Source organism: Aythya fuligula, chromosome 7, assembly GCF_009819795.1.
Source record: "Aythya fuligula isolate bAytFul2 chromosome 7, bAytFul2.pri, whole genome shotgun sequence".
NCBI lineage: Eukaryota > Metazoa > Chordata > Aves > Anseriformes > Anatidae > Aythya > Aythya fuligula.
In genome coordinates, this window is record NC_045565.1 from 17570188 (window position 1) to 17591183 (window position 20996).

The following is a 20996-nucleotide window of genomic DNA, read 5'->3' on the forward strand; positions in this document are numbered from 1 at the left end:
GTGGTGAGAGGAGGGGGCGAGGGATGGGGAGGTGCAGACAGGGGGGTGCTGCTCAGAGGTGGGTGTCGGGTGGAGGTTGGCCCAAGCGCCTGCAGACAGGTGGCCTGAGAGGAGCCCCAACTGCCCCACACCCAGACTGTTGCAAGGGCACGACGGAGGGCACTGGGGCGGCTCTGAAGCCCCCAGAGGGACTTCACCAAGTGGGGGCCGGGAATGCCAGGAGAAGTGACAGGTCCTCAGGAACAGGAGGCTGGCGTGGGGACAAACGGATCTGCGGTGTGATCGGCCTCCACACGGCCACAGGGGGCCAGGGCAATGGAGAGGACATACAAAGGGTGGGTGCCCTGTCCTCATGGCAGCTCAGCTCAGAAGGAGCTCCAGGTGAGACAGCCCTGCCCGAGCTCCCTCCTGCAGCAGGAAGCATGAGGTGTTCGCAGGCAGACAGCGCCCATCACACCAGCCCCACCGCGGGGACACCAGCAGCTCCTCGCCCAGGCTCTGGGCACACCAGGGGCTTGCTTCCTTCCCTGGGTCCCCTGGATGCTCAGGCGCTGCCCCTGTAGACCAGCACCACCCAGACAGGGTGGGAGAGCATGCTGCCGAATACTTTTACTGCCTGTAGCCACCTAAAATCACCTCAACAAGGGGGAATACCCTGGATCACGGAGACATCCCCAGATTACACTCACTGAAGGAGTTTGACACCATCAGCATGAGCAAGAAGCCTGTCTCTTTGGAGGTCAACTTGTGTTGTAAAGTATGTCACCCCGTCACATGCTGCAGCCGCGATCCGTGGCACAGACAGAGCTGTCAACACCAGCAGATCCAAAACGCAGTGGCTGAGACAGTCCTGCCCTGGGGGGGCCAAGCGTGCCTGTGCCAGCAACACGACCCCGGCTCACCTGCCCCTGCCTCAGGACTGCTCCCCTGCTGGGGATCCCTGTCACCCCAGCGTGCCGAGGCAATGCAGGGGAAGGTAGGTGCCAACACCCTCAGTGCTGCCTGCACTGGTCCTTCTCACAGGGCAGCTAACATGTGGACTCAGCTTTCCCCAGGCTCCTCTGAACTCCTGGTGCACAGCAAAGGTTCTGCCTTGGCGGCTTTTGGCTTCCCCACATGCAGAGGTGCTCGTTCCCGCACTTGGATCTCGCCACTTGAAAGCAAGAAACCAGATGCTAGTTGCAAATGGAGGAAAGCATGATTTCTTCTCCCCATTTCTCAGTGCAAACCAGATAGGATTAAACTGAAGGGCATAGGACTGGATTTTCAGTGGTGTTTAGGCTCGAGGGATGCAGAGACATAACTCTTAATAAAATAGCCCAAATTACCCACATGGGGCGGGCGCCTCTCTATCTGCACTACTACACTTCTGAAAAAATTGGCTCCTACAGAGCAGCAGCAGTCTGCAATTCACTCGCTGCAGAAAATATTCTCTGTTTAAGATGTCAGTTGCTGTTTTTACAATCTTTTCCCCTGTTATGGTTATATTCACATTCAAGGTTGCTTAACTGATAAATAACAAAAATGCTGGGTTTATATATTTCAGATGAAATTCCACTTTTTATCTAAATGTGGACTGACACACATGCCAAGGGAAAAAGTTATCAGCAGAAAATAGCCAGCACCCACTGTAACATAACAAATCTATAAAAAACAGCCTATCTCCATGTACACGAGTTATTGCTAAAATAAATGGGATGAGCACAGCGTGTCCTCCTGGTTATCGAGGGAGGATCATCACACTCGTAGCAAAGGCCACGCCGTCTGCAAGGCACCGGAGCCAGCCTGTTACTCCATCCAGCGGAGTGAGCCTTTCTTAAATAATGAAAGGTAAAAAGCACAAACGCAACCGCGATGAAAAATCAATGATGTAGCTGAGGCTTCCTGCTTGCCGATTTGAATCATGAATCAAAACGATGCTCTTTAAAGCACCGTGATGAATGGGGCTGGGCTGAAAGGCACCTGGGGGGCCTTGCTGGTCCCGCTGCCGTGTGAAGGGAAAGGAGCCACGAGCAGCGGGGACACGCGGCCAGGGAGAAAAACTCGGGAGCTGCAGCGTGGCGGTGGGGGGCTTCACAGCGGGGTGGGGGGTTCATTTCCCAGTGCAGCCTCTCAGGTGCACAACAAACTTGCTCCCAGCTTCTCAGCAGCCCAGGGGGTGGCCGGGGGCTCCTGCTGGCCCCTGCGCCGTGCCGGTGCCGAGCGGGGCGGCGAGGGGGAAGCAGCAGGCGCCGGGCGGTGCTGTGCTGCGGGGGAAGCGCACACCCACGCGAGACGCGTGGGGAATGCGAGGGAACAACCATCTTTATTTTTGTATTTTTTATTTTTTAAGGGGCAAAGAACGGGGTAGAGACCGGAGGGAAGGGCAGGGACCTGTGCTCCCCCCGCGCCTTCCGCCCGTCCTCCCTCGCCCCGCACCTGGCGTGTGGCCGGGATCAGTGGATGTGACACCCAGCGAGGACGCAGCCCCCGGCCGGGCGCTCCCCGCCGTCCCCGCAGCCCCGCCGCCACGGCCGCGACCCGCAAGTGCTGCGCCTTGCCCCTCCGCGGCCACCCGCCCCCAGCCCCGCCGTTACCGGCACCGCCGCCGCCGCCGCATCCTCCGCTGCTCCGCGATGCTGCCGCCCGGCTCCGGCTCGGCTCCGGCTCGGCTCGGCTCGGCACGGCACGGCACGGCACGGCACGGCACGGCACGGCTCGGTGCCACCGGCACGGCTCGGCGCGGTGCCACCGTCCCCAGCCCGCCGCTCCCCGCCGCGCTAATCCCGGCGCGGGGCCGTCACTCCGCCCCGCTGACAGCCCCGGCAGCCAATGGCAGCCCCGCGGGGAGCCGCGTCCCGCCCCCCCCGGTGGCACCGGGACCGGCGGTGGCCCCCGGGAGCATCCCCGGGGTGCGCGTCCCGGGGCAGCGCCGTGACCCCGGCCCCACGCGCGTCCCTGTGCCACCCGCCGCGGGCACCCGCAGGGCACCGCTGCCCGGGGAGCGCGGGCACAAAACCCCAAAGGTGCCACGGGTCCCGGCCGCCCGGGCTGCCCACGGGTGGGAAACGCCACCCCACCTGCAAGAAACCTCAAGGATGGGAAGAGAAACCCAGCCGCCACCCCACGCGTCCCGCACGGATCCCGCACGGGGACAGCGGCGCGGCGGTGGGGACCCGGCCACGGCCTGCACGCGGTGGCTGGCAGCCAGCACTCGCTGCCCGATCGATGCGCGATTAAAGAGCACTTTATTAGCCAGCCCAGCCATCGTTACCACGCGTGCGAGAGGGGAGAGGCCCAGGAGAGCCGGTGCCTCGCATGCCCGCAGTGTCCTCAGGAGGAATTTGGGGGAGCTGCCCCTTCGTGCTGCTCTCCTGGCCGAGGGCAAGCCCGGCTCCGTGCCCACCTGCCCTCACCGTCACCCAGAAGCGTGTCCCCATCTCACGAGGACACCGGGAGGAAGCAGCACGCTCCCCTCATCTTTAATGCATGGCAGCACTGCCATTTTCTCCCCTCCTCCTGCAGGCTCCTGCCTGCACAGCCCGTCTCCCCCACGCCGGGGACCGCGGGTCCCCGAGCTGCCTCGCACGCTGACGGCTTTCCTGGCCGGCTTGAGCAAAGCTGGGCTAATTAGGGGCCTCGCTGCCGCGGGATCAGCGACCTGATTCCTTCAGCAGCTTCTTGATGGCAGGAGGGCGGTGGGAGGGGGGGGTGGAGGCTTTTCTCTAAGCCGCCGCCGGAACGACAAATTTAACCAAGTGGAAGAGCTCAGAGCTCTCCTGGCGTGCCCACACCGGGGCCAGCCACACCTGCGCCCTGCTGGCTCCATTGCTTCCCATACCCTCCTCTGCCCCTGGCTGCAGCCCTTCGCCTTCCCGCAGCCCTACGCCTCCAGAGCAGAAGCCCCTGTGCTCGCTGTCACCTGGCACCAAATCCTGCAGGAGCCTCTCCAGCCCCACGCCGTCCCTTCCACCTCCTGGTCTCTGCCAGCTCCCCGAGCCCAGCCAGAGCTCTGTGTAGCTACTGCCGGCTTTGTCCTTGCTCACCTCCACAGCCCTGCGGTGCTCCCGTCCCTGCCGAGCCCAGAAGGGTCTGGGTGTCAGCGGAGCAGCCCGGTGAGCAACTTGTTCCTTGGGAGAGCCTAACTGGAGCCACGGCACGACCCCCGGCACGTCCCTCTGCTGTTGAAGGCTCTGGGGCTGTGCTTTGGCCTCGGTGGACCTGCCAGCGCAGGCATGGCTGTGAGGCGGGTGGGAGCCCCTCACCCAGCTGGGGTGAGCACCATGGCCATGGAGAGCCTGGCCCTGCAGGAGTCCCGGGGGAGGCGAGGCAGCAGAGCTCCCTTTGTCTCCACACCGAGGGCTCCGGGGCAACCGGTGAGGTCGTGTGTGTTCCCTCGGGGCCAGGGCTTAACTACACGGCTCTAATTAATCCCTTCTGTGCCAACACCCAACCACATCCTCGCTAGATATTAAAAACCCACTGCAGCATAAGCCGAGTCTGCAATGGGTTGCTGCACTTATCTGTTACTCCACCGGGCTGGTGGCTGGGGATAAATGGTGCAAACCCCCCTCCTTGATGCTCAGCACAGAAATGCTGCTCCGGCGCTCACCCAGGCCCGGAGGCGGTAACAGATCAGCAGCAGGGCCCTCCTGCCATCCCAGGTCCCCAGCAGGGAGACGTGGGCAGCCCCTGGCTCTGGCTGCCCTCTGCTCCCCGGCACGGGGGTGGCACTCACCTGCTAAGGGTGGGTGAGGACGCGGCCCCGGGGTGCCTGCCAGCACCAGCATCGCTCCATCGGGACGAAGGCAAGAACGCCAGCGTGGTAAAACTTGTCCTGGGGATGTGGGAGGTGGGGCCCCAGCGCAGTTGGAGCCATAAATAATCTCCCTACACAGCCGTTAAGGGAACAGTTGTGTGGGAGTACCTCTTGGTGAAAAGATGCTCAGGGAAAATATGGTCTTGGAGGAAAGCAGTCGGCGGGTTCTGGCTGGGGGGAGTGCTCTCCCTGGGGAGGGAGCAGCCTGGGGGCCAGGGGGCTGCTCAGGGCCCCAGAAGCCGCCGCACCAGGGAGGTGAATTTAGGCTGAAACAACCCAAATGTGCAGCTCTGTGGTGCAGCCCCCCAGGACACATGTGGTGCTGCAGCAAGGAGCTGTGGGGCTGCTCTGCCTCGCCCTGCAGCAAGCCCCTGCCCTCCGCCTCCAGGGTCGCGGGGAGAGAGGTGAGAGGTGAGACGGGCAGGGGGTGCCGGGGGCGGGAGGGGCAGCACGGCCCGGGCACACAGCCCAGGGAGCGGGTCAGTTACTGCAGGACGGCTCGGGAACCCTCAGGTGGGGCCAAGGGGGAACATCTGCACGTGTGGAGAGGGAACGGGGCAGCGAGCCCGGGCACGGGGCAAGGGCTCCGGCGTGGCAGTGTCGGGACGGTGCCCCCCGGGGGGCGCAGGGCAGGAGGGCGGCTGCCCCCCCCCCCGCGCACGCCGAGCCCGGCCCTAAAACCCGGCCCTAAAACCCTGCCCTGCCCCGGTGCTGAACGGACAGCGCCGCGCACCGCGCATGCGCGGGGCCGCCCGCTTTCCCCGCGCCGGGCGGGGCGGTGGCGCGGGACACGCCCTCCGCGTGACGTCACTGCGGCGCCGGCAGCCGAGCCGCGGGTCCCGCTCCGGGTGCCGCTGCCGCTGGGTCCCGGTCCCGGTCCCGCTCCCGGTGGTCCCGGCCCCGCTCTCGGCCATGAGCGGGCTGCTGGCGCTGCCCTGGGAGGATGTGCTGGTGCCGCACGTGCTGCGCCTCCTGCCGCTGCGGCAGCTGCTGAGCCTGCGGAGGGTGAGCAGGGCCTTCCGCGAGCTCGTCCGCCTCTACCTGGCCAACATGCGGCGCTTCGACTCCGCGCAGGTACCGCGGGGAGGGCACGGCACGGGGCTGGGGGCGATGGTGGGGGCGGTGGGCCCGGGCTGCTGGCCCCGCGGCTGGGCGGCCGCGCTCGGGGAGGAGAGGCGGTGATTCAGGGCCCAGCAATGCCGCCCTCCTCGGCAGGCTGGTGGCAGCGGGGGCGGCACGGCCACGGCCGGTCCTTGCCGTGGGGTGGGCGCAGCCTGTGCGGGCCCTGGGGAGGCAGCGGTGTCCTGAAACACACAGGGTGCTCTGGCACGGTGGTTGCAGAGCAGGGACGTGGAGCTCAGCACGAGTGTATAAATGCAGAGGCAAGGGAAGGAGCAGGGAGCACCCTGTGGCAGTACCTGCTGCTGAGTGGGGGAGAGCCGGGGCAGCAGGGCTTGCCCTGGGGTCGGGAAAGGGGCTTTGGGCACCTCTGTGCCACCGTGGGCGAGAGGAGGGGAGCGGGTCTCAGGGAGCTCAGCATCAGGCTCGGCGCGCTCTCAGCAGCCCTGTTATCCCCGTGTTCCCCCCGCAGATCGCACCCGCCATCCCCAGAGCCGCCTTCCTGACCCTGCTGCAGGACAACAAGGTGCTGCAGCAGCTGGCGCTGCAGAGCTGCTCGGCCTGGCTGACGGACGGGGAGCTGCTGCCGGTCATCAGGCAGAACCAGCACCTGCAGCACATCCAGCTGAAGGGCTGCACCCAGCTCAGCTGCCAGGCGCTGATGGCCATCTCGCTGAGCTGCCCCAACCTGCGGCGGCTCTCCCTGGCCCACTGCGAGTGGGTGGACAGCCTGTCCCTGCGCAGCCTGGCCGACCACTGCAAGGCGCTGGAGGCCGTGGACCTGACGGCCTGCCGGCAGCTGAAGGACGAGGCCATCTGCTACCTGGTGCAGAAGTGCGGCAGGCTCAAGTCCCTGTCGCTGGCTGTCAACGCCAACGTGGGCGACGTGGCTGTGGAGGAGACCGCCAAGTGCTGCCCCGAGCTGGAGCACCTGGACCTCACCGGGTGTCTGCGAGTCAAGAATGACTCCATCAGGTATTGAGCAACGGGGAAGCTGGGTGGGGAAGGCAGGTGGCTGGGGTGTGGGTAAGAGACTGGGGGGGGAAGCCAGATTGCTTCATGCCGAGAGCAATTAGAGTGCAATTTGGGGGAGAAGCCACTGGCAAGGCATTCAGGAGAGGTGATATGTGCTGCTAAAAGCAAATTCCCTGGCGTGTCATGGAGATAGTTTGGGGATCTGACTGTGTTGCTTGAGTTCCTCTCAGACTGCCGCAGCACTGTTCCCAAAGGATGGTGCACGTGTGGCACGGGGAGCAGAGGAAGGTGAGCTGGGAACTGTGCTCTCAGGAGTCCTGGCCTGCAACCCATATGCGCTCTTTCTCGGCAGGGTCCTGGCTGAGTACTGCCCCAAGCTGCGCTCGCTGAAGGTGAAGCACTGCCACAACGTGGCCGAGTCCAGCCTGAGCGTCCTCCGAAGCCGTGGAGTGGAGCTGGATGTGGAGCCTCTGCCGCAGACGGCTCTCGTTCTCCTGCAGGACATGGCTGGCTTCGCCCCTTTCATTAACCTCCAGATCTAGGACTGCTGGGGAGGGGGGACCAACACCTCGCTGGGATCCCCGGAGGATGCCGGAGCCGGGTGCTGCTGAGACGTGCAGAGGGAGAGGTTGGTCCTGCTGGTGAGGCTGGCCCGAGAGGGGCTCACTCTCGTCTCTGGGGCTGTTTAACAGCCGCTGCGTGATTGTGAGTGAGCTCTGTTGGTGCCTCCTGGGAAAGTAACTCCCTCTGCAGCGGTGTGGAGAGAGCGAGGGACTTGTGGGAACACCGTGGTGCTGAACAGGCCTTGGCTAGACCAGCTAATAGTCAGGATTTATTTTTTTGTTGTATTTTAAATCTCCAAGTGGCAGCTGTCCAGAGAGCACGGGAGTTTGGGGACTGTGGACTGCTGTCCCCTGGGGCGGGCGTGCAGGGCATGCCAGCGGAGCTGTTGAGACCAAATCAGGCCAGCTGGAGCAGAATGGAGAAAAGCTGCCAGTTCTCCCCTTGGGAGAGGGTGGGCCCCTCTGAGCTCTGGGAGGAGGACAGTGCCAGCCCAGCTCCAGCCTGTAGCCCTGGCTAGCCTGGCACCAGAGGCCTGGTGTGGTGCAGCGTGGCAACCTGTATGTGCAGACCTAGCTCCTTGCCACGGGGCGCTGGGTTAGGCGGGTGCAAGGCCGTTGTTTCCCAGGGGAACATGCTCCTAAACACGCTTTCACCAGAGGAAGAGCACCAAACCTAGCTGTGCTGTCACTGAGAGCAGTTGGTCATCACCATTTGTTTCTTCCAGATTCTGAATTACATTTCAGTAGTGCCCCAGCCTGCTTCTACATCCCGCTCTATGTTGTGTGGCCATAGTGTCCACATTCAATGGTGAAGAGAAATGGCAGGGGCCCTGTCCGTACTGTCGGCTGGAGTTTTTTGAGCGCTGCAGGTTGTCTTGGCAGGGAGAGCCCAGTTCCTGTCTTTTGCCCCAGGAGGGATTAGAGGCAGAGTCTGTAAAGCACGTGCAGCTGAACTACACACCAGTTTGCATCATCTTTATTGGCACTTGCACTCAAAGCAGGAGTGCACACAGACTTCTAAAAAGCTTGCTGCAAAACCACAAGCCACATCTTAGATCTAAGAACGTCCCATGCAAGGAATAGCAGAGAATGCCCAGGCCCCCGCTAGCTGCTGTGGTGTGCCCCTGGGGGCAGGACAGCTACCCCCGGAGAGGCTTGTCCTTGTCAGCTGGGTTAGTTCAGGAAGCTGAAAGCAGTGTTCTGGCTCCCAGGTTAGTTCCAGTTAGTGGTGGGTGGGGTGGAGGAGTCCCCTCTCTAGTCCCCTAGTGCCACGTGTCCTTCCTCCCACGCCTGGCCAGCGAGGTGGAGGCTGAAGAGCAGGAGGACCTGGCTGTCAGTGGAACTTGTACTTCCTGGCTGGTTTGAGGCTGATGTAAGTTTTCTTCATCTCCTCGCTCTCTGGCTTCTTGATGTCTTTGTACCTCTCTCCCTTTGTACTCACCACCTGGTTATTGATATAGCGGATCAGCTTCTTGGGAGCCTGGAGAGGAAAGACAAACACCAAGTGGATGGCTGCTGGGGAAAGGAAAGGGACAAGCATAAGGAAAGCTGTGTTTGGGGGTGGAGGAACAGCAAGACTAGGTTGGGAGGAGTTACCTGTCCTTTTTGTGGGGAATCTTGGCTAGAAAGGTAAACAAAGCTGTTGGACAGGGGGGAGGGAGGGAGGGATGGCAGAGCAGGAACCATGCTAGTCAGTGGTAGGTACTGACAGACCCTGCGGTGACTAAACTAACCTTCTCTTTTGTAAACTAACCTTCCCTTTTGCTCTCTAGTGGCTCTGTGAATGTTCCTGCCTTGGGACTGCCTCTGCTCTTTGGACTCGCGGTCTGCTCTTTAAACCTTGTAGCCAAAGGCATTCAAACTCTGGGTGAGAAGGAACTGCTCTCTTCTCACCTCTTTTGGTGGAGCTGGCCGATGTGTTTTCTGATCTTCTGCACTATCCACCATCATGTATCTGAAACACAAGAAGCATTTGGTGAATGCTGCAATGTGCATTGCCTAGGGCTATTCACAACCTACATCTTTTTTTTCCTGGCTGGTCTGTGGCTGTGCAACGTGTCCTACTTGCCTAGATTGCAGCTAGGAGTGTTTAAGGTTCCCCTTTGGATGACATGGGCAAGAAGTGTGTCATCATTCTGGTGGGAATCCAGCAGGATTCTCCTGGAGTAGCATCCTTGGCCCTAAGTGAATGGTATGAAAAGCTCAGGCTGTTGAGAATGTGGTTAGTCTCTGTAAAATGGAGAAGTGCTGCGGTCTGGCATGCTCTGCCACTGGGGTAGCTTTGCTCCTTTTCAGTCTGAGTGATGGCAGCGAAAGGAGATGAGGTAAAATCAGAGGGCCAAACTGGTTGCTTTTGCCCTGAAGAGATGGTATGCCTTTCACACTATGTAGTACTTGTCTAGGAAACAAATTTGAGCTGGAAACAACTCTGTAAAAGCATCACCTCTTTCCCTATTTAATTGAAACGTCAGGGCCCAAGTGTTCGCTTGCTGTACTGCTGAGGTACTGGAGCTGGTTTCACAGGTGGGCAGCACAGCTGGCCATGCCTTCTCCCTCAGTAGTTAGCACAGTTGTTCCCATGTATCTTCAACTATGGTGATCTGCTCTCTGTACCTGTGCTTGAACAATGTTTAAAGTACAGGATGTTGCCAAAACGTCATTAAAGTGAAGTTCCTAGAAACGTAACTATCAGCTGGTGTTTTTTTTTTTTTTTTTTTTTCTCTGTTCCCTTGCATTTGACTCTGAAAGAAGCCTGCACAGAAGACCAGCAAGGACAGGGACTGTTAATTCTGTCTGGATGCTATTCTGCCTTGCTTTATCTTCCCCAGACCATCAGTTGTTTGTTCCCTCACTGATAAGCATGTGAAGTGGTGGAAAAGATTGATGGATAGACTGGCTGGACAGACACGTGGAAACTGCATGCCCACAGAAGAATACTCATGAAAGCCAAGATCTTTAAGTGGATCGATTAAACCATACTGTGGGTTTTCTATTGAGAATAAAATGCTTTTGGACATGAATAAAGGTAAACCAATCTAAAGCCACTTTCATTCCCCAGAAGTCTTTAGGGAGTCTTTAGAGTGGTTTCTTTAAATGCATTGAATTCACACCTTCAGCAACTGAGATTTGATCTTCCCAATGTTGCTGTACAGTCTCTTAAAGATATCTTTAGACTTGTTTGGACTGTCTCCAAGGATGGAGGCATGAATGAGCTGCTGTAGTTCTACAAGGCACCACGTGTTACCTGAGCTGCGGCCTGATGTTTGTGCCTTGAACCTTTAACTGGGGCCTCAGCTGACAATGCTGTGATTTACGGTATGCCTGCAGGAGGTTGAAACCTCACACACAGCCAGTGCTGTGACCCAGCTGATGGAGGTAAGCTGTTTGTGTGCCAGGGCTCTGAAAGAAACCCCAACCTCTTTTCCCAGCCAAAGGTCATACTTGTGCGTAGATCTTTCAGCTACATGTGAATCAGCTATCTCCTTTATTGTGAGCAGAATATGGGGTTCTTTGGGTACTTACTTCTGTAAGATAACCTGCTTCAGTTCCTCATGGTTAGGTACTCTGCGGGGCCGTGCCAGTTCCTGGGAGGAGACAAAGCAGGTGTGTAAGTAGCAGAACACACAGGGTGCGCAGCTGCCCTGCTAGCTCAGCCCAGTCCAGCTGCTGATGCAGTACTCCCAGCCCGTGGGGGAAGCGGGGTGCCTCGCGCAGCTCCGTGGTGCTGGCTGGGTGTAGGCACAGCCTGTACTTGGAGAGCTGAGGGAGGGAGAGGGGGGTGTTTTGGGTGATTTTCCTGGTCCATCGCTGGGAGCGTGGAAAGTTCCTGCAGTCAAAGTTCCCATTCGTGGTGGGCAGCTGGGATACCTGTCTTTATCTGAGCTCTGCACAGCTCTTCGGCTCGGTGCTGCCCAGCTTAGAGCACGTTACCTTCACACTTGCACCTGCTGGGCCAATTTCCACCTTCTCTTCCACAATTAACTGCACTGCCTCCTCCAAGTTCCCCAGGGCCATGGCTAGTGCCTTCTCTGCCTGGCTCACAGTACAGGCAGGGAACATCTCCAGTAGCAGCTCTGTGCCATTCTTCAAGTCGTCGCCTTCCTAGTTGGAGCAAGAGAGACAAAGCTCTGATTTTGCATCAAGTCAGAAAATTCAATTTGCCTTTTAATGAGAGAGAGCATTCAGCTAAAGAGTGACTGTAAATCCTATTCCTGAAGCTAAAAGGGAATTGTATCTGCAAGGACAAAGCATCCCTTAATCTCTTCCCTACTTCAGCCTTTAAAATAGGATTTCTGTTCCCTCACCTGTGTAGGCCTGCTATTTATCCCCTAGGAGTGAACTTCCTGGGCACTGTGGTTCAAATGCTTGAACTCCTCCCCTTCTGAGGTTATGTGCCCTTTGATCGGAAAGGGATGACACTCCTAAGCATGGGGACCTGCAGCTACACCAGAAGGAAGCACAGCAGCAGCATTTCCTAGAAGGCCGTGGACACAGAAGGATTGAACTGCAGAGCAGTAAGACGCCAGTACTGGAGAAACAGCAAGCAGAGCTTTGGGGTAAGGAGGTGGGGGGCCTACTAGGCACTGCAGTGCCTGCAGCATGGGGCACGCTGACTGGAGCTGCGGGATCAAGACTGCCGTGCCAATGACTGTGTGGTTCAGCTCAGCATGTATACAGCACAGGTCGCTGTGGGTGGGACCGGTGTCTTCAGGACTGACACAGGTGTGGCTACTAGAAACCGCATCACAGCCGGGGAGTGATCAGGCTCAAACTGTCAACTGAGGTGAGTGGAATGGGGTGAAGTGGGGTGGAGCCTGGCTATTGCTGTAGAGGCATCCTTACTGCACTGCTGTAGGATCTTGGAGAGCCCTGGGACAAGCTCTCTCTTGCCCTACTACCTCAGGACAGGGAAGGATGAGCCAGAGTGATGGCTCATGCTCTTCTGGCAGCACTTAATTTTCTTGTTCCGCTTACTGACGCTGTCTTGCTCAGGCCACGCAATGGGGGAGATCACAGGCATCAATGACGCTGTGTCACAGCCTGTGCTGTGCTTCCTGTCGGAGCCAGAAAATGACTGAGGTGTTGCTGACAGCCTAGTGCTAGGTGACGCTGTCACCCTGCTTCTCTGTGGCGTGGACATACCTGGGCCTCGGCTCTGTCTGTTGGAGTGCACAGCCTCTCCCCATTGCAGGCTCCAGCTCCAGGCTCCTGGCCCTTGGTCAGGTCTTCAGAGGGTGCTTCACTCCTGGGTTCAGCAGCCTTTTGGCCAGGTTTCTCTTAAAGACACAGTGGTATGTACTGAGCAACAGCCCCACAGAGGCCAGAGCTCTGTGCTTTCTGTTAGCATTAGATTGCTAGTACATCATTTGCCAAAGTAAATCCCTTTTAAATTACAAAACTGGGAACCGCTACTGTTCCTCCTGCCTTCACTGAACTAAGGCATCACTTTGATTTTAAGTTTAGGAATACACAATGGTGGTTCCAGCCTGTGTGTGACCCAGTGCATCCTGTGGTCAGCTTACTCTGATGCATCTCTTTTTACAGGTTCGTTCTGTGTCTCTGTAAGGATTTCACCTCTGTTCTATCTTGTCTAAAGCTGGGATGGCGCTCTCCTTCCACGTGCAGGCTGTATCAGGATCCTCAAAGGGTAGGATGAGGGGCACCAGAGCAGAGCAGTAGGTTTTGTCAAGTTCAAGAAAGCAGCAAGCAAGATAAAAGGATTGTCTGTTCTACATGGTGTAGCCTTCTGGCTCCTGGTAAGGCAGCAGTGATGTTGTTAGACAGGCAAAACCCAACCTGTTATGTATGGTTTAATATCCAGGCACTTCACCTGTCTGCTCTCCAACAGGAACTGCCTTTGGGGCTGCTTAGTATAGCTATCCAGCTGACCTGTGAGCACTGAGATCAGAAAGTGCTTACTGCAGTAGTCTTCTGCAGTCCTGCATAACACAGGCCAGAGAGCACATCACAGCTGATTTTGCGTCTGTGACGTGGATCGTGAGTGAATGGGAAGTGAGCTCTGAGTATGCTCAAAGTCTAATCTCTATTTTGTGATGCACCTGAAATGGGCTGCCCAGCAGTACTATCTGTTAATCAGATGGCTATCAGAGGAGGTAGAAATCTCACTTTCAGGATTAACCTATAGCAGAATTTTGGCAAACATCCCTGTATCTGCTATGACTTTCTTTTTACTCTGGATTTTATCTCAACAGAGGTGTTTAGAGATCTGGTCAAGTGTTTTTCACCCCAGCCTCTTGGACAGTACTCCGTATGACTCAAGCCTCCTGTGTATTTACATCAAAAACCTGGCTGAAAATTATAAAGAAAAAAAAAGTCAACCAATTCAGGCTAGCCTGTAAGATCCTAAGTTTTGCAAACTAGATTGTTTTATGCTGTGACACTGCTCAACTCCAAACACTAAGACTGAAAATGTGCAGAATATACTTGCTTGTACTGAAACCGTGTAACTCACCTTTGTTGCGTGCTTCACCAAGCCTTTCTGAGAGAGAGAACATCATTTCACAAACATCCCCACTGCAAGAGACAGAAGCTGAATAATTAGTGTGAGGAATAAAAGCACTAGCCTCTCCTTCTTGACTACCTCTTTATAGAAAGACAAGGTTTAATGGGAAGTCCAATAAACAAAACTGGCGTTTAAGACAGCCAAGGACCTAGCTTGCAAACTATACTGGGATTAGCATTTATGTATTCAGGCAATGCCTGTCTTAATCATCGTGGCACAGGTTTGGTACTAACACCTCCCCATCTGGGTACAACAGAAGAATTCATGTCATTGAGCTGGTTGGGTCCAGACACCCATTGCGTGGCATGCACGTACAAGGCAGGAGCACTCATACCTGGGGATCTCTGCAAAGCCCGGAATGTAAGCCTCCATCATTTCTATGAAGGTGTCCATGTCAAACGTCTCCTCAGAGGACTCTGGTGAGCCCAGCTCTTCCAGGACACCCGTGATGTAAGAAAAGAAAACATCATCCATCCCGCTGGAGACAAAGAGAACACAGGACATGGAAGCAGGGTCAACAGGATTATTTTTTTTTCTTTCTCATTCCGTGCCTACTCTGTCTAACCTTGTGTCTTTCTAATACAGCAGTAGGAGAACCTATGTGGACTGTATCTTATGGGCAGGTCCCACCAGTAAAGCCAAGCAGCTGCTCTGTAGTTGAGTGGGAAGCATTCACAGATAAGTTCAGAAAATACTGCGTGCTGTTCTTTTGCCTAGGCAGCACTGAATGAAAGCCACAGCACCTGTCTAAAACTACCCAAAACATTCCAAGTGCTCAAACTCTGACTGTTCTGGGTTGACTGCTGTTCTAGGTGATCTCATTATATTTTGTCAAGTTGCAATTTCTGTGGGATGCAGCATTCTCTGCTTGCTGCTCTACACTTGTGTTATTGCTGCCACTGGCTGCAGAACCAGCTGCTGTGCTCTAGCCTCAAGGTGGCTGTATCTTTGCGTGCAGGCAGAGTTCAGAACAGGGAGAGCCTGGACATAGTGGTGCATGCTCAGAAAGCCCTGTGGGATTGCTGTGGATGAATGGAATTCCATATTCTTATGTATATTACTGGACAAAAATTAATCATCTTGGTCATCAAAGAAATGGCATTACTAGGTTTCAATGCTGAAAGATGGTTGTTCAAGGATTTATACCAAAGCCTGTGCAAATTACCTGCATCCTGGATTTGACTTAAGAAAAAGCAGTACGGCAGAGCTGTAATATTCTACTTAGAGTTCAGCATAATGTGCAGAAAGACAATTAATGCAGAGTTCAAGCTAAAACGATATTAGACCTCAACATACCTGAGGTCTGCAGCAGGGATGAGGGACTGGATGAAACATGTCAGTGTGTCTCGAATGATTCTTTCAAGCTCCATGTCTCTGTAAACCCTTCTCTCTGAAAAAGAGGAAGAAAACTCCATGTAATTTTAAAGGCATGTAGTAGATCAAAATATCACCAAGATCAAAAGGTAAGCATGGTATAAGCAAGCGTGTTCTTCCCATCAGAACAATTCATGAACCCCTCCAGCATGGCTTGATGTTCCCGGGTAACAGCAAAGACATCAGCATTATGAGGATCCACTGGAAATACCAGCCCAAAGTAGCCCAATCTCTTGGGCATCTCCTGCTCACGCTGATGCTGGCAATATGCAGCTGTACCGTACATTTAACAAGTCCCGCGCAGGAAGGAAAGCTGCAAATGCAGATGTGCCCAGCTGCAGGACCTCAGAGGCACCTCCTGAGCAGGAACGCTGTGCTCTCCAGCGGGGAAGGGGCGGCTTGCGCTCACTGCAGGAAGGGGTGGACCTTTCTTCGGCTAAGAGTGTTCTCACTGATGCTTGGACTCAAAAATGAGTGGGAGTGGGAGGAAGGGTTACGTCTCTTGGAGAAAGGAAAACCTTGACTGGATTTCACAGGGAAATACCAAGCAGGGCACAGACAACTAGTCTCCCAGCCAAAATATCAAAGGTCTCCAGGTCAGGCACAGACTGCCAGTGGAATCCCGCCCAAACAGCAGCCTGTTGTGCTCAATAAATGAGCCTTTCTGCAGACAATGCAGCTGCAACAAGGGGCACTTGATAACCCAAAGCTCTCAGGGGAGTTCTAAGAATCACAGAGCTCCTACAGAAGTAACAGCAGAGGGGGGCTGCCCACAGCCCTGCTTCAGCCATCAGTGGTGGGCCTGGACTCAGTCTGGTGGAGAAAAGCCATTCCTCAACCATTCCTTCCCACTTGGGTCTACAAAGCTGTGGGGTGGGCAAACTCCTCGTGTAAGCACAGAGTTCTTCCCGAAGAAGAAAACTAGACCTGCGTGTACAGGAACTGCCATGGTCATCAGCCAAAAAGCTTCCAGGCTGTGGAAGTCATCATGCTCCCCTCATCTCACGCAGAGCAGGACCTGACCAGGACTGTTTCACACTGACTTAGCAGAGCAGTCTCAGTTGCTGTTCCCATGGAATCAAAAAGTTTTAGCATTTCCTGAGATGAGACTTCCAGAGCTAGCAGGATAGAAACAAACCCAGCCCATCATCCTCAGCACTGCGGATACAGGACCTATAAAGGGCCAAAGCACTACAGCATTTTGACAGATCTATCTGCAGTCTCAGGGCCCATTTGAGGTCTGCACTGCACTCGGCCACCACTGCAGGTCACCAGACTACATGTACACTCTTGTGTTTGTGGCTGGACAGAGCACACCCGGGCCAGCTAGACCTGCCTCTGGCTGTCACACTGAGGCTCTGGTGATTTGATATCGAGGGACAAAGCTGTGACACTCATGCAAAGATGCTCTGTTTGGTACATGGCATCCCACATTGCATCTCCCTGCACCTCTCCTCACAGCAGCTGGACAAAGTGAGACATTGATAGAAGAACTCCCGATTTTCAATGGGTTCAGACCTAAACACAAAAGCCATCTAATTACCCAAACCTTCCTGCAGCTAGTGGTGTCAGTACCAACCTTCCCACTGACACAGTTCCAGTAACTAAAAAAGAAAGCAAGCCCTTCCTTACATTCACCTCTCACTTGGGGCCGTAACAGTGAGTTATCAGTGCTGTACCACCGTATGACCAACATGCAGGTATTAAAACACAGCATGGGCAGGAACAGCCAGGGAAGGCATCATTGGAAAAGATTAGGTTTGCTGTTTCAGTTTTAAGCTGGAACTGCTTAAGTTACTTTACCTCCTGTAATTTCAGATAGAAAACTCCCATTTTACAGCATCAGAGAAAAACAACAGCCCAAACATTTTCAGGTAGGAGCTCTTCATGCAAAGAGCCCAAGCGAGCCCCTGTGCTGCTTTTTCCTTCGGTCTCATGAGAATCCTTTGCTTGCTTTTATCAGTTTTGCAGGTGTCATAGCCTGCAAGCGTGGAAGCTGGCTGTAAAAACCACTCTGTGTAAAAACACCTTCCTGCTGCCCATTTGTTGGTTTAGTGGTGTTTTTTTTTTTTTTGTTTATGTTCTCTAGTGGTGCGACAGAAACAAGTTTGTCTTTGCATCACACCCAGAAAAAAAGGTGAGCTTTGTTCTATCCTTCTCAGACATCAAAGAGCCAACGGTAAGATTTTGAATCTAAGTCATGGCAAGAATACTGTCCTAAGCAGCATGTTTTTTCCCAATTTTTAAGCTGAATCTGCAAACACTGGCAACCACCAAGCCCCCTAAACTTATATATGAACAAGCACAAGAGAAGTAATTTTCTTTTTATGGAAATGAGAGAAGGAAAATCAACATTTAGCAGTCAAAACATTCTTCCTACTGCCACTTCTATCAAGAATGCTTACTTCCTTCTTATTCAGTTTTCACTACTTGGAAGCTGAAGCCTAAAAGATTTTGTCCATTTCCATGAAACAGGCCCATATTCTGTAAGAGATGCTGCATAGTAACCAATAACATTTCCTGACAACCCAATTACCTGAACAACAGAGCACAATTCCCCATGTCAAAGGCACTTTTGTGAGGTCCATAAATTAGCTGCTGGTAATTTATTCTGATCAATAGAACAGGCAAAGTCACTCATCTCCTTAATCAAAGGCAAGTGTCAGACTGGGACAAGAGAAACAGGAAAAAATAATTCAGAAGTGGTATTGTAGAGGTGGCCAGTTACCAACCGGTCTCGAATCCGTTCCCCAACCTCTGACAATCAAGAAAAATACTGGTTTGAAAGGTTTGAAAATATCAAGATACTTTCCTGCAGAGTTACTATGTTGTGTATGAACAAAAGCCATTTCCTTGTGTCTATGAGAAGAAAGAAGCCACCAGGGTCTAACTACTGTGTATAAATTCTCCCTGGCATCTCACACAAATCCATCCACCAGCACACTTGAGATTTAAGGTTTATATCCAGGGAAGCCATGCTGCCACTTTTAGCCTGCCTTTGAAGAAAGGAAACCCCTTAATGACAAAAGCAGCCTTACAATGAAGGACAGAAAGGCAAGGTGAGCAACTATTTTTTTTTCATGGGTCAGTCACCATCCTTTACCTGGGGAACCCACCTCTGCTCCGATAAAACCACAGGCACCAGCCTTCTGAGAGACAGGCACACTTGCATTTCATCATTTATTGCTGGGAGGAGTGATTTTATTCCCTGGTAAATAAACTGTCCTTGCAAAACTTAACTTCTTGGGATCTGTAAAGCACAATGGTCTCTGCCAAGCAAGGCTTGTGGAAAGTAAAGTCCTCAGTGTCCTCGGGCCTTTCAGATTTGGTGGGTATTGAAAGAGGGAGCTGATTAAAAACCTATGCACAAACATTTTTAAATGGATTCTTCAGGGAAGAAACCTATGTTGCTGCATGTTCATCTCCACATATATCCAAGTTCAGAATTACATAACGCAGGACCCTAAAGCACCTTATGTAATATACCTTCAAATGCCAATTTTTTTTTTCCAGTGGTGCAATAGTTAAGGGAGAGATTTACTAGAAAACCTTATCCTTTGCGCACAGTTTTGTGGAGGAGTGATTTACAACGCACTGCATGATCTAAAACCCAAAGGCAAGAGAAATTGCTTTCCCGGGAGTACAATTGTACTGAAAAGGTGCTATCATCATTTTAAACTTCCAGCCATAATTGCAGTGCGGATTTTAAGATCACTTCAGAAGTTGTCAGCCAACTCAAATACGTCTGTGAAAGTCCTGCTGCATTTCTTGTCATTATGATGTGGGCATGGCTTATCATGCTGCACAGGATCTAACTTGCTTTTTCTAGTTATGCTATATTCAAAAAAAGTTGGCTTCTTTTTGTACAATGCACATGAATCCGCTTTTCTTCAGAAAAAGGAGAAAAATCTGAAATGTTTGCATATGGCTAGATCATTTCTGAAGACTTTCAGTTCAAATTTATGTAATCATTCTTAAATGGTCAATGGGATGTGATGGGAATGATTTATAGTGCCTTAGATTTTATATTAACAAGATAGACTTTAGGAGAACAATTTAGGAAAAGGCTTCTGAGCTGAGAGGAACTGCCATTTGGATGTATATCAATTTTTATGAGATCATAAATTTGCCTACCAAAGAGTCGAGGTTGCTGCAAGAGGAAGGAGATGCATGTTGTAGGCCTTGGTTGTATGCCTTCGGAGCAGGCTAGAGAAAATTTAGGTAAAAATGATCAGGCTTTCTGGCTGAGGGATTGACTATAACACCTTTACAAGGTTCTTTTAGTTCAAGTTCCAGTAATTACTCTTAAGTGAGTAAGTAATGGAACAGGGATGGTTCGCTGTGCTCTCTCTGAACACTTGCTATGAGAAGGTACAAGGCACTTCGTGTGCAGCTGTGTGTGTGTATGTGCTTGGGAAAGCAGAGACCCCTGGGACACAAGGAGCTCTCGGTACAGCCCGTGACATACAAACTCAGAGGAAGTCTCTGGTACATCCAAGCAGAAATCAGACCTGCAGGAAAGATGGAGAGCTGTGGCTATATTCCACTGACCTACTTTTCCTCCTGAAACTTTGCTGACTTGAAATAAAACTTTCCAGGCTGCATAACACCTTACGTTCTGGCGTGCCCGTTTTTTGTTTTTCCTGCTAAAGAAGTCCCTGAAAGGACCTCCACGGTACGGCTGCTACGGGAAAGCAGGCTGAGGTCATTGAAAACATCAGCACAGTGAGCTGCTTACTGATACAACGTTACAACAAGGCTGTTGTTAATAACATAGACCCTTCCGAGGAGGGTAGCAAAGCCGGAATTCCCCCTCAGTGGGGTGGCTGCAGGCTGGTGGTGCCGTGCTGCCGCTGGTCCCTTACCTGAGCAGGCCCTCTGCCCTCTGCCCGTGCTCACAGGGCACCCCGCTGCCCGCAGCGACAGCACATCCTGCTGGGGACAGGCCAGGAGCCGGGGACCCTTCCTGGGAAAGGACAGCTCGGTTAGCCCGACAGCGAATAGAACACGTTTGCTCTTTGCGCGTGGTGGCTTTGGGGCACGGCTGCTGTCACCTGTGCCTGCCTCCCCAGCCGCCGCGGGTGGCGTTGTACCCCTCGGCACAACGTCTGCACGCGGTGACCTCGGACTCAGCACGGCGCCCTGGAGCCCGCTGCCCCCCGGCGTTTTGCCGATATTCCCCATCTCTGCGCCGAGCCCCGCTCACCGCCGGGGCACCGCAGGAGCGCGTGTGGCGCCCGGCGGGCCGCGCTGCTCCCGGCCGCCCTCACAGGGCCCCTGCTGCCCCCCCTCCCGGACCGGGGGCCCCAGGGGGCCCCGCGGGCCGGCCCCGTCCCCGTCCCCGTCCCCGTCCCCTCCGTGCCCCTCAGCCCCGCCGCTCCCCCCCGCGCCGAGGCAGCGGCCGTTGGCGGGGTCACCTGATCGCGCCGCCGCCGCCGCCGGTCCCGCGCGGCGCTCTTGAACGCGTCACGTGGCCGCGGAGGGCGCCGCCGGCCGCAGAGGCGGGCGGGCGTAAGGGGAGAGCGGCGGAGGGCTGGCACCGCTCCTCGCGCCGCCATCTTGGTTGAGGGCACGAGCTGTGAGGGGCGGCGCGGTGGGTGTGTTGCCCGCCGAGTTTTTGAGGGCGATAAAAGGACATTTCGCA

General features: G+C 54.6%; 2 protein-coding genes across 3 annotated transcripts; one reads left to right on the forward strand and one right to left on the reverse strand.

Moving 5' to 3' along the window:
- The first annotated feature begins 5710 nt into the window (after positions 1–5710).
- Positions 5711–7519, forward strand: FBXL15 (F-box and leucine rich repeat protein 15). Its single transcript, XM_032191172.1, has 3 exons — positions 5711–5872; positions 6390–6892; positions 7245–7519. The coding sequence occupies exons 1-3, from the start codon at positions 5711–5713 to the stop codon at positions 7432–7434; spliced, it is 855 nt and encodes a 284-aa protein (XP_032047063.1). The 3' UTR covers positions 7435–7519.
- An 898-nt stretch (positions 7520–8417) lies between these two features.
- Positions 8418–20789, reverse strand: CUEDC2 (CUE domain containing 2). Of its 2 annotated transcripts, XM_032191616.1 has the most exons (10): positions 20770–20789; positions 20218–20318; positions 15275–15368; positions 14313–14456; positions 13928–13989; positions 12598–12731; positions 11386–11556; positions 10978–11039; positions 9349–9409; positions 8418–8935 (listed from the first exon to the last, which is right to left on the reverse strand). In XM_032191616.1, the coding sequence occupies exons 3-10, from the start codon at positions 15346–15348 to the stop codon at positions 8789–8791; spliced, it is 855 nt and encodes a 284-aa protein (XP_032047507.1). In that variant the 5' UTR covers positions 15349–15368; positions 20218–20318; positions 20770–20789; the 3' UTR covers positions 8418–8788. The 2 variants fall into 2 exon arrangements, with proteins under 2 accessions (XP_032047507.1, XP_032047508.1); XM_032191617.1 differs by lacking the exons at positions 20218–20318; positions 20770–20789 and adding an exon at positions 15637–15671.
- Positions 20790–20996: the final 207 nt, after the last annotated feature.

What these genes read in the sequence shown, in the direction of transcription:
- FBXL15 (XM_032191172.1), top strand. Translation starts at nt 5,711, where the DNA reads ATGAGCGGGCTGCTGGCGCTGCCCTGGGAGGATGTGCTGGTGCCGCAC. An exon ending in GGCGCTTCGACTCCGCGCAG is followed by an intron (nt 5,873 to 6,389) that starts GTACCGCGGGGA and finishes TTCCCCCCGCAG; the next exon opens with ATCGCACCCGCCATCCCCAG. An exon ending in GTCAAGAATGACTCCATCAG is followed by an intron (nt 6,893 to 7,244) that starts GTATTGAGCAAC and finishes CTTTCTCGGCAG; the next exon opens with GGTCCTGGCTGAGTACTGCC.
- CUEDC2 (XM_032191616.1), bottom strand. Translation starts at nt 15,348, where the DNA reads ATGGAGCTTGAAAGAATCATTCGAGACACACTGACATGTTTCATCCAG. An exon ending in GGCTTTGCAGAGATCCCCAG is followed by an intron (nt 13,990 to 14,312) that starts GTATGAGTGCTC and finishes TGTCTCTTGCAG; the next exon opens with TGGGGATGTTTGTGAAATGA. An exon ending in CAGCAGGTGCAAGTGTGAAG is followed by an intron (nt 11,040 to 11,385) that starts GTAACGTGCTCT and finishes GTCTCCTCCCAG; the next exon opens with GAACTGGCACGGCCCCGCAG.